Genomic DNA, 19,488 nt, shown 5'->3' with positions numbered 1-19,488 from the left:
GATTTTCAAAAAGACAAAGTACATGCACAATCTGAAATGCTATGGATCTCATACTGCATCCTCTCAGAAGCATCCCCACACTGTCACCACATGTGTGGCACATGGATGAAACATAATGCATCTTACCTCCTTGGTATTAAATCAGAAGGCCCTGAAATTAGGCAGATTCGAATGATCAGGAGTCTCCAAATTAATTTTACTGAAGTGTCCAAGTAAAGCTCTCACAAGCCAGTTGCAACAGGGAGTCTCGATTAAAATGCACAATTCAATGACTTTTTTGTTGTATATTCAAAGTTGTGCAACCATCAATCACTTTTAGAACATTTTCATCACTCCAAGAGGAAACTCTGTACCCATTAAAGCAATTCCTCATCCCCCAAGTCCACCTGGCTCCATGCAACATTCATCTACTCTGTCTCTATAGATACACCTATTCTGGACATTTCATATAAATGAAATCATACCATATGTGGTCTTTTGTGTCTGGTGGCTTTGACTTAGCATAATGTTTTCAAGGATCATCCATGTTGTAGCATGCATCAGGACTTCATTTCTTTTTGTAACTGAATAACATTCTATTGCGTGGATGGGTCACATTTTGTGTATCCATTCATCGGCTGATGGGCATTTGGGTTGTTCACTTTTTTTTTTTTTTTTTTTTTGAGACTGGGTCTCATTTTGTCACCTAGGCTGGAGTGCAGTGATGCAATCTTGGCTACTGAAGGCTCGACCTCCTGGGCTCAAGCAATCCTCCCGCCTCGGCCCCTCAAAGTGGCTGGGACTACCAGTGCGCATCACCATGCCTGGATAATTTTTCATAGGGAAGGGATTTCACCATGTTGCCAAGGCTGGTCTCAAACTCCTGAGCTCAAGTGATCCACTCACCTGGGCCTCCAAAGTGCTGGGATTACAGGTGTGAGCCACCATGCCCAGCTTGTTTACACATTTTGATTATTATGAATAATGCTGCTATGAGTATTTGTCTAGAAGTTTTTGCGTGGATGTGTATTTTCAATTCTCTTGGACATACACTTGGGAGTGGAACTGGTGGGCCATATGGCATCTGTGTTTAACGTTTTTTAGAACTACCAGTTTGTTCTCCAAAGTGGCTGGACTATTTTACATTCCCACCAGCAGTATATGAGGATCCCAATTTCTTCACATCCTCGGCAACACTTGTTTTATCTGACTTTTTAGGCACAGCCATCCTAGGGTTATGAAGTGGAATGTCACTGTGGTTTTGCTTTGCATTTTCCTAACGGCTAAAGATGTTTAGCATCTTTTTGTGGCTGATTAGCCATTCATCTATCTTACTTGGGAGATGTCTATTTAAATCCTTTGCTGATTTAAAAATCAGTTTACTTATGTTATCATTGAGTTGTAAGAGTTCTTTATGATTCTAGATACAAGTCCTTTATCAGATGCATGACTTATAAACATTTTTCCCCTTCTATGAGCTTGTCTTCACTTTCTTGAATCATAAGGACCTCTATATGTACATCAAAAGCTATCCTGGGCTGAGTGTGGTGGCTCACGCCTGTAATCCCAGCACTTTGGGAGGCTGAGGTGGGCCAGGAGTTCGAGACCAGCCTGCCCAACATGGTGAAACCCCAGCACTACTAAAAATACAAAAATTAACTGGGTGTGGTGGCAGGTGCCTGTAATCCCAGTTACTCGGGAGGCTGAGGCAGGAGAATAGCTTGAACCTGGGAGGTGGAGGTTTCAGTGAGCCAAGACTGTGCCACTGCACTCCAGCCTGGGTGACAGAGTGAGACTCCATCTCAAGAAAAAGCTATCCTGGCTTTCACTGGAAAATTAGGTTCAAGATATGAAGTGGATGGAGATGCGAAGTTGATGAGAGTTCCTTCAGAATCTGAGAAAAAGGATGTCCCTGAGGCAATCTCCTTCTTCAAATGCATAGGTTCATGCCTCATTCATCTTTGTCATTCAGTGGCTGGCAGTGTCTAGCATGCATCTGATGCTCACAGAATGCTTGGTGAACTTTTAATCTAAAGTAGTCTCTCATAATCTTTAGGTTTAAAATTTGAAATCCTGGATCAATCAAGTAATAGTTGGTATTGTGTAGTCTTGTGTAATCTTATGTGCCTTTATTTCCTCATCTGCAAAATGAAGATAATGAACTCATTGGGTTAGTGTGAGGATTACTATGTTAGCTCATCTAATGTGCACAAAATGTGCCTCCACATGGCAAGTTTCAATAAATATGAGCTATCTTACAGCTACACTTGGGTACTAAGCAATACAGAGCACACACCTCTTTATTATTATTATTATTATTATTATTATTATTATTATTATTATTTGAGATAGAGTTTCACTCTTGTTGCCCAGGCTGGAGTGCAATGGTGTGATCTCGGCTCACCACAACCTCCGCCTCCCAGGTCCAAGTGATTCTCCTGTCTCAGCCTCCTGAGTAGCTGGGATTACAGACATGCACCACCATGCCCAGCTAATTTTGTATTTTTAATAGAGACAGGGTTTCTCTATGTTGGTCAGGCTGGTCGCAACCTCCCAACCTCAGGTGATCCGCCCACCTCGGCCTCCCAAAGTGCTGGGATTTTACAGGCATAAGCCACTACACCCGGCGTGTTATTATTATTTTTTGTGACAGGGCCTCACCCTGTCACTTAAACTGGAGTGCAGTGGCATGATCATTGCTCACTGCAGCCTCGACTCCTGGGCTAAAGTAATCCTCCCATCTCAGCCTCTGGAGTAGCTGGGACTACAGGTGTGTGGCACTATGCCCAGCTAATTTAAAAAAATTATTTGTAGAGATGAGGTCTCAACACGTTACCCAGGCTGGTCTCAAACTCTTGGGCTCAAGCAGTACTCCTGCCTTGGCCTCCCAAAGTGCTGGGATTACAGATGTGAGCCACCTTGCCTGGTGGGACACACCTCTTAAATAATTCTGAAACTGTACCTTTATTAATAGTAGTACAGTACTGTTATTAACTGTACCTTTATTAATAGTAGTACAGTACTTAGTTGTTTTCCCTGAGTTCCCTGGATTCCTTGGAAGTGTTTCAAAGAATTCAGCAAACAAAAGTATTGTGATAAAACCTGACACACACTTCTTACGTTTCATACTGTAATTTGTAGGGCACTGTCAATTTATTAACCTGTGCTACTATGTAATTTATTTTTCTGTAAGCTTCTGATCACAGCTTTACATATATGTATTTTTCTTTATTCCCCCTACATTTTATTATAGAAATTTCAAACATAAAATAAATTAGAAATAATTTTGTAGTGAATACTTGAATACCTACTATTTAGATTCTGACATTTTTGTTTTACTGTACTTTTAGGCTTTTTTTTTTTCTTTTTAGAGACAGGTTCTTGCTACATTGCCTAGACTGGCCTCGAACTCCTAGGCTCAAGTGAACCTCCTGCCTCAGTCTCCTGAGTAGCTGGAATTACAGGCACACGCCACTGTGCCCAGCTTCATTTTATTGTACTTAAAAAAAATCACAGATCTATCCACGTATCCATTCCTCAACCCATCTTATTTTTTGATGTATTTCAAAAAAAGGGAAGACAGCAGTACACTCCCTCTGAAATACTGCAGCTCACAGAATGTTATCTAAGAATCAATATTTGTTCATGGTTTTTTCTTTCAATGTAAAATTCATGTCCAATGAAACACAAATCTTAAGTGTATATCTGCTGAGTTTTGAAAAATGCATCTACCTGTGTAGCTCAAATTCCCATAAAAATATTATGCACATATTTTCAACTTCTTTCAAATGTGTTGTTTGGAAGGAGGTTCAGGTCATTTTTGTAGACAATGCAGCACCTGTTCAGTAGTCTTACGGTAGAAGTGAGTCCCTAAGAGGCACAGAGGATGCACACCCTGCTTCGCCCAAGGCCACTTGAGCTGGGGCTCACCTGCAGGGCCCAAGCTCTCTTCACAGAGCAACTGTCATGTTCTCACAGGGGACAATGTAACCCATAACCCAACGCTATAAATATAACGTTTATCAGATGTCACATTTGTGTTAAAGAATGTGAAGAGCTGTTAGAGACTGTTAAGAATTCAACTTGGAAGACAATTTCTTTCTTTGTTTTTTGAGACAGGGTCTCACTCTGTTGTCCTGGCTGGAGTGCAGTGACACGGTCTTGGCTCACTGTAGCCTCAAACTCCAAGGCTCAAGCAATCCTCCTGTCTCAGCCTCCCAAGCAGCTGGGACTACAGGTACACACCACCCCACTTAGCTAATTTGTGGGGGTATTTTTTTTTTTTATAGACACTAGAGACCCAGGCTGGTCTTGAACTCCTGGGCTCAAGCAATCTTCCCACCTTGGCCTCCCAAAGTGCTGGAATTACAGGCGTAAGCCACTGTGCTAGCCAGAAGAAAATTTCTTATGATTCTCCTTTTCACATTTCTACATCATTTAACTTAAAATATTTCTTGTAATTACAAGGCAACCTTAACGAAAGACCCCATTTTTGCTACCATTTGCAACAACTCATCTGCATATGTCAGGATGTTCCCACACGCCCCTCCCTCGCAGGAATAAGCTGGATGTTAAGTCCAGCGAAAAACTCAACCGTCATCTAAGACCACTGAATTCCAATTTTGTTCTTATCAATATAGCCATAGAGATCTTTTGGTTTGTTTATAATAAGCAAATGTTACAAATGTGAATATGTACTAAATTTTATTTTATTAAATTTTCACTTTGGTTTCATATATTTATTTTAATAAAATACCACTTTGCTTTGGCATTGGCTATAAATTGCATTTGGTTCTGCTGGTACGAATTTTGAAAACTGGTACTAGTTTTTAAACTGCACCCTAGGGAGCCTCACATTTGGAGGCAACAGAGGGGCCACAGAGCAGCAGGCCAGAAGCGAACACAAGGGCTCTGGCTCCTCACCAGGGGACTCGTCTTTTCCCTCTTTGCTACTGGCATTCCATACAGTTCCGTGTGACGAAGCGTTCCATTTCTAAGAAATACTGAAAAATCCAGCTCTAAGGCATCAAAAATGTGATTTTTGTTTTACAGTTTGAAGGTCCTGATTTTCACGCCGTGATCGGAGATTCCTGTGATGTGCGTGCTTGGCAGAGAGGCCAGGCCCTGAGCGCCATCCTGTTCCAGGCATCCTTTCTGTATAGGAAGTCTGAGGGTTACGTTAGATAAGGAATGGGAAGCCACTGCAGTTCTCCACCCAAGAAAGTAGATTTTCTGAGATATTTTAAAAACAGGTTTTACACACAAAAACATTTGTGGTAATCCCACTAAAAATTTTCTTCTGGATGTCTCAGGGCAAGGGTTTCTAGAGGAGAGTAAAAGAAACATGTAACGGCTGATGGCCACACACAGAGACATCTGGTCTACCTACCTAGTCCCTGCTGCTATATTTACTTTTCAGAGCTAAAGTAAATGTTATTGTAGTGCTCATAAACAGGAACATTTCCAATTCTGCAGCTCTAGAAAACAAATCTGAGAGGTGGGGCACAGTGGCTCATGCCTGTAATCCCAGCACTTTGGGAGCCAAGGTGGGCAGAACACTTGGGTCAGGAGTTCGAGACCAGCCCGGCCAATATTGTGAAACCTCATCTCTACTAAAAATACAAAAATTAGCCGGGAGTGGTGGCAGGCCCCTGTAATCCCAGCTACTAGGGAGGCTGAGGCGGGAGAATCTCTTGAACCTGGGAGGCTGAGGTTGCAGTGAGTGGAGATCGCGCCATTGCACTCCAGCCTGGGTGACAGAATGACTCGAAAAAAAAAATCTGAAAATAAATTTGGCTAGAGATAGAGATCAAAATGAGAGGTAAGAAGAATATGTGTATGCATCCAGGTGGCTGCTATATATTTAATAAGTTCAACAGTATATACAGTAATATGCATAATTTAAAATTATAGGTCCTTTCATCTTATTTTTTAAACTTTTTATTTATGTATTTATTTTGAGACGGAGTTTCACTCTTGTCACCCAGACTGGAGTGCAATGGCATGGTCTTGGCTCACTGAAACCTCCGCCTCCCGGGTTCAAGCAATTCTACCTCAGCCTCCCGAGTAGCTGGGATTAAAGGCGCATGCACCACCATGCCCGGCTAATTTCTGCAATTTTAGTAGAGATGGGGTTTCACCACGTTAGCCAGGCTGGTCTCAAACTCCTGACTTCAGGTGATTAGCCCACCTCGGCCTCCCAAAGTGCTGGGATTATGGGTGTGAGCCACCGCGCCAGGTCAATTCCTTTCATTTTAAAATGACCTTCAAAAAATTAACTTTGAAGTTGAAATTTCATCTGTGCTAATAATTTCCAGATTGTCCTGAAAGCTGAGTATTCTGGGACTTGACAGCCATAGGATCAAATCAGTGCCAAAGAGGGCCAATGGGGTCAAGAAAACTACTGAAAGATGACAGAAAACAGATCTGGGACTGCAGCAGAAAAATCACTTGACTTTTTTCGCTGCTCTTTTCTTTTTTTCTGGGATAGTGTCTCTCCTTAGAGAATTCAAAAACCAATTATTGAAATGGATGTACCCTACAGGAGCTCATCATGTGTCCTACTGAGCATAAGAACCTATACTCTGTGAGCTGTGGAGTTTAAAGTTCCATTAAGCAAAGTCCGATTTTATAAAGCTATGCTAAAGATCCAATTCTCTCTGATTTTCTTTCTCCCAAAATAACCGTTTCCATGGTTACATAATCACTTAGTATTAGGACTTAGAGGAAATGCATTTTGGGGGATAATTCAGTAGAGGTTGTTTTTAAATTTTCACAGTAGGAACTGGGAAATTCAATATAAAATATAATCTCTGGTAATTTGCACAGCTTGCTCAATGCTTCAAGGACACTCACTTTTACAGAAAACACAGTATTTAAAGCTCAGTGATAATAATTATTCTTACAGTCCTGCAATCACATCAGTCCTGCAGCTGCTCAGTGCCACCTGGCTGGCCCTGCCTCACCACAGCACCTGCTCAGGGACACACAAATGGCCACCGACTGGGTCAAGTGAGCCCCAGCAACTGGCCAGTGGGCCTGTTTGACGGGACAAGGCTAGGTAAGAATTGGCCTGGCCTTAGCAAAGCCCATCTCCCCTGCTCCCTCTGGAATTGGGCTGCAGATTACGGAGTGGACAAGGTACGAGTGGAGTAAACAGGGATGGCAAAGTTGAAACGCCTGAAGGCAAGAACAGAATACTTTTCCCCACAGGGCTTTTGGCTCAATACAGTTTCCAGATCCTCAGGAGAAAACCCCTCTTTTCTTGAAGTCACTTAGTAAGTTTCCATTCCTTGCATGCCAAGCAGCACAACACAGATCTTCACCGCCTTAGACTTTTTTCATGGGTGCTTTACAGTTTTGGAGGTCCCTATCCACACGCATATTTGCAGGCTTGGAGAGAGTGTGTGGGGGCATGTATTTTTGGTGGGTCAAGTATGAAGAAGCAGGCCTTATAAACACATATTCAGACCTTAACCTGTACTTCAGAAGAGGACCGCTGACTCACCAAGGAGGCCTGAAGGACAAGACAGCATCTCTGTCTTCACATGAGTCCTCCCCTAGACTGTGCCCATGGCCAGGTCTGACCACAGAGCTCCCATTGCCTTTCCTGCCCTGGATTCTTCCCTCTCCTGTCATTTTTTTTTTTTAAATCAAGACGTAATTTACATAACTTATAATTTCAAATAAGACAAAACTCACCATTTTGATGTATGCAATTCCATGGTTTCACAGTATATTCACAAAATTGTGCAACCATCACCACTATCCAATTCCAGAACTTACTCATTATCTCAAAGAGAAACCCTCCCCCCATTAGCAGTCACTCTTAAGTTCCCCCTCTCCCCAGCCCCTAGAAACCACTACTTGACTTCTGTCTCTGTAGATTTACCTGTTCTGGTTATTTCATATACATGTAATCATATAATATGTGTCTTTTTTGTGTCTTATTTCTTTCACTTAGTGTGATGTTTTCAAGGTTCATCCATGTTGTAGCATGTGTCAGCACTTTATTCCTTTTCATTGCCGAGTTATATTCCATTGTGTGGATGTATCACGTTTTGTCTATACATTCTTCATTTGATGAACATTTCGGTTGTTTTCACCTTTTAGTTATGATGACAAATATTGCTATGAACATCCATCTACCAGTTTTTGTGTGGAGGTATGTTTTTAATTCTCTTGGGTTTACACCTAGGAGTGGAATTGCTGGGTAATTCGATGTTGAACGTTTTGAGGAACTACTGGATTCGCTTAATTGGCAGCTTGGCCTCCTGAGGCCCTAACAATTTCAGCATCACTGAGAAGCCCAAAAGACTCCCATGACTCCTCACGGAAGAAATGACTTTAAGAGGTCTTAGAATTATTACCTTCTTCATAAGCACTAGGGTTCAAGATGCAATTCTGAGGCTGAGGCAGGAGAATCGCTTGAACCCAGGAGGCAGAGGTTGTGGTGAGCCAAGATCGTGCCATTGCACTCCAGCCTGGGCAACAAGAGCGAAACTCCGCCTCAAAAAAAAAAAAAAAAAAAAAAGATGCAATTCTGTTGAGCAAGGTAACACAGTGACTTAGTGTCACACCAAGATTTAAGTCAGAGCTTTTCCAAGGCAATTTAGATGTAAAGAAAATAGAAAACACGCAGGAATAGTGGGAATCAGCATGGGGAAAGGCGAGTGAGTATGGACCCGTCAAGGAGATGAGGGTTGGCTTTTTCCATCAATACCACATCAAATACCGGCTCTTGTTTGGTCAATTCACGTATTTCAGATAGCACCGACTGAGCACTGACTTTATTTATTTATTTATTTATTTTTTGAGATGGAGTCTTGCTCTCTTGCCCAGGCTGGAGTGCACTGATTTCAGCTCACTGAAACCTCTGCCTCCCAGATTCAAGCGATTCTCCTGCCTCAGCTTCCTGAGTAGCTGGAATTACAGGTGTGTGCCACCATGCCCAGCAAATTTTTGTATTTTTAGTAGAGACGGGGTTTCACCATGTTTGTCAGGTTGGTCTCGAACTCCTGACCTCAAGTGATCTACGCGCCTCGGCCTCCCAAAGGGCTGGGATTACAGGCGTGAGCTACTGCGCCCGTTGACTGAGCACTGACTTTTACAAGAACACCCACCTAGGAGCTGGGCATTTACATATGAATAAGACACATTCCCTGGGGAATTCAAAACCTAGTAGACTGACCAACACACACGAGTCTTGTGGTCCGAGCACTGCACTCTGAGTCATGTCCTGTTACTGGCCTGATTTCGAAATGTCCTTTCTTTTATGAAGTGACGGTGGTGGGAGATGGAAGCAGCTTTTATTTTTTCTAACATCTTATTTGGCAAAGTAAAAAAATTCGGCAGCCCTATGTTGGTCTAACAGATTTATTGAAATGTTACTTGTTTTTGAAATCCCTCATCCCTCAATTCCAGAATCTGACCCTAGAGGAGAGACAAGATGGTTATTAGGATGCAAAGGTTATTGCTCCACATGATTCCCATATGTATTAAAATGGGTGAAACAAGCTAAATGGGAGAAGTTACAATTAGCCTAGGATAGTGAGGCCTCAAGGGGCAACTGGTTTCTGTAATTCTGTCAGGCCCAGGGTTCAGAAAGCTGGAACAGAGGCTTTGGCTAAAGGTGTTTTATTCCTGACAAGCCTAGAAGGGAGTCTTGGCCTGAGGCCCTGGGGCCTCGCTCACAAGGCAGTTTTTATCTGTGGCTTTCTGTAATTTGAAAGAATAAATCTAAAAGAAATAGCAGATTTTGGCTGTGGTCTCATCTGTTCCTGGGAAACTGTGATCATAGGCACCTCTCTAGGTGTCAGTTTCTGTATCAGTCACATTCTAGCAAGAGATAACACTTACCTAGTGCTTACTAAGTGCCAGGCACTATTTTGAGGACTTTGGATATCTACTTATTTAATCCCACAACCATATGAGAATAGATCCTGTTAATTTTCCCATAAAAGTAATTTGCCCAAAGTTTCACACAGTGGTCGGGGGTGGGGCCAGAATCTGAATTCCGATCTGCCTATTGCCAAGCTTACACCATTTCTTTTTCCATGATTTATTTTCACATATTCTATTTTAAATCAAATTATTAATTCTATCACTATGGTGATGCAGGAATAACTTGTCCATTTTCTTTTTTTTACAACAGAAAAATTTCTAATGTGGCATTGAGCAGAACTGTGGTGTTCTCCAAGGCCAGTCTTTGTCCAATAAATACTGAAATACTGAAAAAGGATAATAGAACACATATTCCACAACAGCTTCAAATGCAGAGGTGTATGAATTTTAATATTATTAAGAGCTGCTTTAGAAATTCCAGTTGCTAGCATTTTCCTGGTATATTCTTCCCACCTCTAAAGCACTGTGAGTTTAACATATAATTCTGTTGTGTCTTTTTATTTTTGAGACAGGGTCTCACTCTGTTGCCCAGGCTGGAGTGTGTGGCACAATGATAGCTCACGGCAGCCTCCAACTCCTGGGCTCAAGGGATCCTCCCGCCTCAGCCTCCTGAATAGCTGGGATCACAGGCATGTGCCACCATGCCCAGCTTCTGCTGTGCCTTAAATGACTGCTTAATGATTGAAATATTGCAGAAAGAGTGAGTGAGAGTAAGAGGAAAAGATAAAAGGCCTTTTCAGCACCTGCAAGCCTCCCAAGGCTGCTCAGACTGCATTGGAGTTCCACTGAGAGACTTTCCAAACTCCCACACGCAAACCGAAAGCAACCAAATAACATGAGAGCAACCAAATAACATGAGAGCAACCACAGAACTGTATTCACAAATGTAAACTCAAGGGCAGGGCCAATTTACAAACATTATTTAAGGAAAATCTTTTTTTTTCTTGAGACAGAGTCTAGCTCTGTCGCCCAGGCTGGAGTGCAGTGGCGTGACCTAGGATCGCTGCAAACTCCGCCTCCTGGGTTCACACCATTCCCCTGCCTCAACCTCCTGAGTAGCTGGGACTAAGGCGCCCGCCACCACGCCTGGCTAATTTTTTGTGTTTTTAGTAGAGATGGGGTTTCACCGTGTTAGCCAGGATGGTCTCGATCTCCTGACCTCGTGACCTGCCCATCTTGGCCTCCCAAAGTGCTGGGATTACAGGCGTGAGCCACCACGCCCGGCTATTTAAAGAAAATCTTGAAGGACTTGTCGTGCATGGCAGGAAATAGGACATTTTTAATTTTTTAATTTTCATTTTTTTGAGACGAGCCTTGCTCTGTCACTCAGGCTGGAGTGCAGGTGTACAATCTCGGCTCACTGCCACCTCCGCCTCCCAGGTTCGAGCGATTCTCCTGCCTCAGCCTCCCAATAGCTGGGATTACAGGTGTCCAGCATGATGCCCGGCTAATTTTTGTATTTTTAGTAGAGATGAGGTTTTCACCATGTTGGCCAGGCTGGTCTTGAACTCCTGACCTCCGGTGATCAACCCTCCTCGGCCTCCCAAAGTGCTGGGATTACAGGCATGAGCCACCATGCCCGGCCAGGACATTTTAAATACTTTTTTCATTAATTAAAAATTTTCGTGAGTAAATACTTTCTTTAGTGTATAATGGAGGTGGCTAACCCTTTCTATGGTCCTCTGAGGGTGTTTGCAGCAGGTGTGCGCTCCATTCTCGATGCTTTACTATACTTTGCCTTGCCAAGCGCGCTCACCACGTGCCTGCGGACTGAGCGTGGGCCGTCCCGTCCTTGGACAAGGTAAGAAGGAGGTTAAGTACAATCTTACTAGGACCATCAGCCCTCCTCCTTCCAGGTCTCTCCAGCATCTGGCCCGGACGACCTGTGCCCTCTGCTGGGCACTCCCTCTCTCCCAGATGTGCTGTGAGGCTCTTCCTTGTCTGAAGCTGAACTTTCTCAGGCCCAGAGCCCTCTCCTCTCTGAGGGCACTCCTCGTGTGCCCTGGATTCCCAGGCTTTGCATACCATCAGTAGCTGATGACCGGTACACTGGGGCCATCTGCCTCTCTTCCGAGCTCTAGGCTCCAACAACAGACTGACTGTTCGATGACTCCACACGGCTCTCCATTTGGCATCTCAAACTCAACTTCTCCAAATCAGAGCTGGATCTCTTCCCTAAGTTTCCTAGATGTCCCCTTTGCAGTAAATGGCACCGTGGTTCACCCTGTACCCTCCTGGATCCCTTTCCTCATTAAGTCCACCAGCTAGTTCTGCCCCTTCAGCTTCCAGCACTCACCTGTATGGCTACCCCAGCCCAACCCAAGGCACCCCACAGGGTCTCTGCCTTCTGCATTCTACTTTCCCTGACAACCTCACGCTTGGAGCCGATGGCTGGGATGGCTGGTTGCTGTAGCTGAAAGAAAACCCAAGTTCCTTGCTGTGGTCTTCAGCCCTGGGGGTGTCTGGCCCCATTAACCTCCCTCACTTCTTTATGGCCACTCTTTCTTTCCCCACCCACGCTTAGTGTCTCCTCCTCCTCCTCCTCTTCTTCCCCCCGCTCCTCCTCTTCTTCCCCCCGCTCCTCCTCTTCTTCCCCCCCACTCCTCCTCTTCTTCTGGCCCTTGCCATGGGCCCCTTGGAGCCTGGCTCTCTGGGCTTTGCTGGGTGCTTCAGGCCCACCCCATGGGGGATGGTGACTGGACATAGAACCTAGTAAGCAGGAGCTTGGGCCAACACAACCACTCCCTCCTGGAAATCAACATTCACAATGCAGCTCCACTGACTGGTTCCAAATACTATGAATTCCCAGATTTTATGCTATGGAATCCCTTCTATATATATGAATTTTTAGAGTTTAGAGATTTAAAATGTAAAATTTTTCATTTCTTGCTATCCATAGCTTTACATAAAACAACTAGTCAAATACAATTTTTAATTATCAAAACAGCAAACATATCTAGAACTTCTTAATAATTTAACATTGTTCTAAGGACCATTATTTTCTAATAGCAATAGAATATATCTAACATAACAAAACAAAATGGAAAAGTAAGTGTTTCAGGGAAAAACAATGAGCCAGCCCTGGCACCAGTGTCCTTTTCCTTTTTTTTTTTTTTTTTGAGACAGAGTCTCATCTGTCGCCCAGGCCGGAGTGCAAGGGCGCGATCTCGGCTCACTGCAACCTCCGCCTCCCAGGTTCAAGTGATTCTCCTGCCTCAGCCTCCCGAGTAGCTGGGATTACAGGCACCCACCACCACGCCTAGCTCATTTTTGTATTTTTAGTAGAGACGGGGTTTCACCATGTTGGCCAGGCTGGTCTCGAACTCCTGACCTCAGGTGATCCGCCTGCCTTGGCCTCCCAAAATGCTGGAATTACAGGTGTGAGCCATCGGGCCCGGCCTTCTGGTATACTTCTAATGTGTACAGAATGATCACATTACTTTAAGTAAGAGCCTGGACTTGATCACAAGGTTCGTATTATTTTAAAATATAATTTGAGGCCTCTGCTCCAAAATCAAAACATAACAATAACTATGTAAGTTCACTTTAACTTACCAATATGCATACAGCTCTATGTAAAAGTCAAAAAATGAAGAGAACTGAAAACAATCAGGACAAAATGAACGAAACTTTCTGGTTCTCAGAAACGTTGATTCTTACTGGATTTTCAGTTTTCCATCTACTAAACATGTCTCATTTTAAAAGTTGATCTCTGTCATAAAAGGTTAATTATTCATTCCTTGCACTCAAGAAACTTCAGTACTGAGAAGGCAGCATAATCATGCATGCAATCATATTCTTCAAAGGGCCCTGTAACTTGTACAGGACACAACTTACTATTGTGCACAGTCAATCAGCTGGTATTCGTTGGATCTCTCAAAGCATGCCTTCACGCCTTCATCGTCCCAAAGTTTTTTCACATGGTCAAAGAATTCCTAAAGTTTGAAAGAGTTACAAATTTAAAAAAAAAAGTGTAACAACCTTTTAAAAAGTTAAAAGGAAAAAGAAACTGCAAAAACTGTTTTTTGCAAGTAGTATTCAGATTTTCTTTGTGGAAGTCTGCATAGTAAAATGCACCAACTCTATGTTTAGTGTGATAAAAAATGTATGTATGCATGTTATCATTACTCAAGTCAAATTGCAAAATAGTTTTTTTTTTTTTTTGAGACACAGTCTCGCTCTGTCACCCAGGCTGGAGTGCAGTGGCGCCATCTTGTTCACCACAACCTCCACCTCCCAGGTTCAAGCGATTCTCCTGTCTCAGCCTCCCGAGAAGCTGGGATTACAGGCACATGCCATTGTGCCTGGCTAATTTTTGTATCTTTAGTAGAGACAGGGTTTCACCATGTTGACCAGGCTGGTCTCGAACTCCTGACCTCAAGTGATCCTCCCACCTCGGCCTCGCAAAGTGTTTGGATTACAAGCGTGAGCCACTGCGCCTGGCCCAAAATAGTTTTATCATTCTGGAAAGTCCCCCAAAATGCAAATTATGTCAAAGTTAATACCATACATTAACTATAAATACAATTAACAGCATAATTCTAAAGTATTTAGAATTCAGTAACTTAACTCATTGAACCGCCATCTCAGCCATGAAAAAAACGTGCATATTATAAGGACAAGTTTTGTCTTAGCTTCTGTCTTTTACGTTTTCTATGTGAGTTATGATTAGGAATGGACATGGTTGAGTAGATGGATTAAATTTGGCCCAGACGTATTAGGTACATAAAAAAGGAACTTTAAAAATTACACTTTGGGGATGATAATTTATTTCTTTTTTTGTTTAAAAAAACTAGGAGTTAAAAGTGTGAATTGTGATTTTTCATTCATTCCAGAGCCATGAGATCACTGTGCTCAACTTCACCTATTATTATGGCAAGCAAGACGCTCTGAAAGAAGAACATTTTTCATGTCAAAAGTAAATGAAGGGCTTATGAATTCATATTGGTAATATCCAAAAGGGCTATGGAAGCAAATGACTGCATTAGTAGCTAAACACAAAAGAAGTTATGTAAACGTTCACAAAACACTTTGTGGGGATATTCACGCCCTTCCCACGGCAGTTATTTGCCTGCCTTTGATCTTCAGGGTTCTCAGGCTCCATGGCCTGTCCCAGCGACTCCTCCTTCATGCTTATCAGCTGCCACATTTCTAGGAACCAACACAGATTCTTTGGAGAAAAAAAGGACTGGCACTTTTTCTTAAGGACTCACAATTCCATACAAGGGTGGATCCAAGCACTGTGAGGGGTTTAATGCTCACAATTTGGAAGGCTCTCTTTGAAAAAACAGATGCAAAATGATGAATACAAAATTAGGTATACATCCTTGGAAGGGGAGTAGAAGTGAGGCACCCAGAGTGCAGGCTTTATTAACGTTTAGAAAATCCAATTCTGATTTCACAGTATCAGGGACAATCTTGTAAGTTATGGCATAGTCTATATCTGTATCTGTCTGTCACCATTATCGACAAACCCAAATAGTTCCCAGTTGACAAAAAAAGAGACATTCTCCCCCTGAAGGGGGTGGCTAAACCTCTCAGTTTTCATCTTGTCTCCCTGTTTCCTTCTGGAATCTTCCTCTGATGCTCCCATTAACCCAGTAAAGGAGTTTGCAGGTTTCCTTAAAAAGATTTCCTTCGAAGAGCCATCCAAATCCATACACACACACACGTGTAAAGATCAATCCTGCATTATGCCGTTATCAAGATGGCCATGAAGAGAGTGACATCGCTGCCTCATGGTGATGGATCTTCCAGTTGCCAGCTCTGGGCGCCTGATTTCTCTGGACACGACAGACGTATGATATATAAAAACTATAGACTCATGCTACATTGAAACAAATTTAACTGGATTTACCCAAACACAGGAACCACAGATACCAGATTTTATAAAAGTTCACATAAGAGTTATTCACTATAATGTTTCCAAATGCAATTAAAAAAACGACCAAGACTGTAGTAATTAATCTAAACTTGGTCAAAAAAAAAAAAAAGAAAAACATATTGCTCCAGGCCCTGCAGGGCGGAAAGGGCTCCAAACCGTGTGGGGTACGGTGGTGTGGTCACCCTACTACCCAACCAGCCATAGAAGTAAGCCCACACGGTGCTGACCCCAGAGCTAACAGGCATGTGGCTAGAGGTCAGTGAGGGGGTTGAGAAATTGATCTTTTTAATTTTTAATTTTTATTTTTTGAGACGTGGTCTCACTCTGCCCCTTCTCGCAGGCTGGAGTGCAGTGGCGCCATCTGGGTTCACTGCAGCCTTGACCTCCCGAGCTCAAGCAATCCTCCTGTCTCAGCCTCCCAAGTAGCTGGGACTACAGCTGCGTGACACCACGCCTGGCTAACTTTTGTATTTTCCTAGAGACGGGGTTTTACCATGTTGCCCAAGCTGGTCTCCAACTCTTGGGCTCAAGCGATCCTCAGCCCTCAGGCTCCCGAACAGCGGGGACTACAGGTGTGTACCACAATATCCAGCTAATTTGTTTGTTCGTTTGTTTGCTTTGAGATTTGGCGGTGGGGGGGATGGGAAGGGAGGTCTCACAATGTTGCCCAGGCTGGGTCTCGAACTCCAGGCTCAAGTGATTCCACAGGCGCGCCCACCACGCCCCGCCTGAGAAACCCCATCTTGAGTAGGCCCGAAGCCGGGCTGTGGAAAGCCAGGCACGCTAAGCCCCTGGGCCTCTCCGGAGCCGCCCTCGCCCCGCGCCTGCGGTGCCACACGCATCCGCCGCTCTGCACGCACACGACCTCCTGGCAGGCGGAGGAGAAACTGAGGCTCCCATCAGACGCCCCTTGCTTTTCGACTCACTTAGCACCCGTGAAACGGAGGCTTACGGAGGGGCAGCCATGGCCTGGGCGCGTTCTGGCCACTGGGCCACACTGGATGCCGGCCTGGCCTCGCCAGAGGGCGGATGTGCGCTCCAGGGAGGCGGGAGGCCCTTGTGCTTCAGCCCTTGGTGAGCTGGAAAGAGAAGGCATTTTAGCTCTGAAGCATTTACTGGGGCCCCTGCTCAGGGACCTCCCGGCTCCCTTTTGCAGAAACATCAGTATCACCGCCCCACCTGCCTCTGCAAACAGCGCACCCCCGCAGCTCCCCAGCTTGGAGGCCCCGCCCAGCGGGGCTGGGATTCTCAGCGCCCCCAGGCCTCAGCTCATTCCTTCAGGCTTCGGCTCCTGCTGTTTTCTCATTTCCTTCGCAATACCCATTCTCATTTTGCGTTAACTTCCTGCATGTCACAGTAAGGGCCTTACTCACGTGATAATCCCTATTTAAAATAGCTCTTACGTAGTTCTTATTTTGTCGAGGGTACTGTGCACAGTACTTTAACACATGATCGCATTTAACTCTCACAAAACTGGAAGAGGTGGCTGTTATCACTGTGCTCAGAGAAGTTAAGTAATCCACCCAAGGGCACACAGCGGGTAATAGCAGAATATCTTATTCCACTGCCTGTGTTTTTAACCACTATGCATACTACCACCTTTTATTATATATATATTAAATCATCTTCTATTCCTTAGTTTTCTACTGGGTTTCTTTAAAACCACTATTTTAGAAAAACCACTCTTCACTGGATAAAGTACAGGGGATCTCATACAAGGGTACCTTGTTAAAGCAACACAAGACACTCATGAGGATTCCCACAGGTCTGTAAAGCTCAGTAACTTCTGTGGTCCTTCCGCGTTCACAAATACATTGCAAAGATGCCAAGTGTAAATTCAGCTCATGGGATAAGCCTTTATGTCCTGTGGTTGGGTAAGATTCACTGGTGAGGACTGGAACTGCTTTATAGGAGACGAAACTCTAGGTTTGAGCTGAAGCCTGAGAGAATTACAGAGAAGTGCTTGAACCAAGAATCAAGATACAGAATTTCTGGAGCATGTGTTGATAGCAAGAGTAAAACAAGGATTGTAGGCACTGTGATTTTTAAGTAGGTGATTTAGATAACATTGAAGAAACACAAAAGCGACAACAATCTCTCTTCACTTCAACTTCCTCATGGGTAAACATGTTGGACTAGCATACAGCTAAGTCCCCATGATTCCACATATTTACTTTTTAAAGGGTCCTAAAAACTTCATGGTGAATTCCAGGGCTGCTGTTGGGATTGTTACTTCAATGTTTTACATGGAAAAGTTTCAAACTTATAAAAATAGAGAGAATGAATCTCTAGGTACCCATTACTCAGGTTCCACATTTATCAACACATGGCCAATTTCTTTTCATCCATATCTCATCCACTTTTACACTGCCTTTATTATTTTGAAACAAGTATTTTATTTATAAGGCAGCATATCATGTTATTTCAACATTATTTCTAAAACATAAAGACTTTTTAAAAATAGCCGTAATACCATTATCTCAACTAAAAAATACATAAACACATAGAAAAGGATTCTGTGAAGTCATTAAATATTTAGCCAGCCAGTGAAGCTTCTTAAGGTATAATGTAATATTTGTTCAGAGCTAGGCTAGGATTCTGATAGGGATCAAAATACGCCACCCCCAATTATGTGACACTGGCATATAGATTATTTTGAGCTGAAGGCAACTGAGAAACAACAGATATAAGAAGACCTGTCTGCTCTCCCCCTTTCTGCCTAAAAAAGAGCATAAATATCCCCCACCCTGTACTAGGATTAGAGTGACCTTTATCGCAGAGACAGAGAGCTGTCACGAAGATGAGTCTGCATAAGCAAACCGTACTAAAATAGCCCTTTCTCACAATTATATCAACCCTAGGAGCCCAAATCCCCTTTCGTTTGTAGTCACTTCTTCCACAATTTGTCACCCTTTGTTAAAATGGTATATAAGCTCCCAACTCTAACTTTTTTTTTTTTGCATGTTTCACTTCTTTTCTGTGACGCCCCTTGTGCATATAAAATTAAAAACATTAATAAAATTTGTATGTCTTTTCTCTTGTTAATTTGTCTGTTGTCATTTTAATTCACAGGCTCTAGTTTTTTTCCTTCCCTATAGATCTCATACATTTTAAAAAACAACAGACAAATTAATATGAAGAATAATTTTAGTATGTCTACATTAGCAACTAAGATGAATAATACTAAATAAAAATAATTTCAGGGGTTTTTTTGTGTGTGTATGTGTCTGAAAAGAGTAATTCACAGTAAAATGTAACCTGTTTTGGACATCTGAGGGTATATAAAAACTGAAAGCATAAAAAGAAAATTACTAAGTTAAATGTCTTAATTTTTTCTGTATTACTGATTATGAGAATTGCCATGTGATCTTCATATGTTCAGCAACTGATATATGTGAATATTTGTTATTTTTATTCAAAGGGATTTCAGTTATATAAAATAAAAATAATGATACCAAATTTAAACCTATTTTTTAAAAGCAAGGCTTTAAAATTTTGAAGTACAATTTTGATTTTCAAATCAACATTTAAACTAAAATTTGAAAAAATTAAAGTATGTAATGACTCTATTTCATATTGACAACATTTTCCTTCTGATACTGCTATCTACGACTACCTTTATATTGAAAGTATACTCAAAGATAACATGGAATTCTCAGATGAGTAAAAAAAACGTTTTTTGCTTTTAAATTCTTCTTAATTACTTTAAAATGCAAACAAAC

At 42.7% G+C, this 19,488-nt stretch overlaps 1 protein-coding gene across 2 annotated transcripts in view; it reads right to left on the bottom strand.

Annotated features, from left to right (window-relative positions):
• The window catches only part of GNAL (G protein subunit alpha L), a 202,222-nt gene that overhangs the window by 47,408 nt on the left and 135,326 nt on the right, over positions 1-19,488 (bottom strand). For both annotated transcript variants that reach the window (XM_009252234.4, XM_024235811.3), the window contains exon 5: positions 13,720-13,817. In XM_009252234.4, coding sequence (XP_009250509.2) covers positions 13,720-13,817 — 98 coding nt within the window. The remainder of the gene's footprint in view (positions 1-13,719; positions 13,818-19,488) is intronic.

Source organism: Pongo abelii, chromosome 17 (assembly GCF_028885655.2).
Source record: "Pongo abelii isolate AG06213 chromosome 17, NHGRI_mPonAbe1-v2.0_pri, whole genome shotgun sequence".
NCBI lineage: Eukaryota > Metazoa > Chordata > Mammalia > Primates > Hominidae > Pongo > Pongo abelii.
The sequence above is the reverse complement of the archived record's forward strand: the minus strand, read 5'-3'. Positions and strand labels throughout refer to the sequence as shown.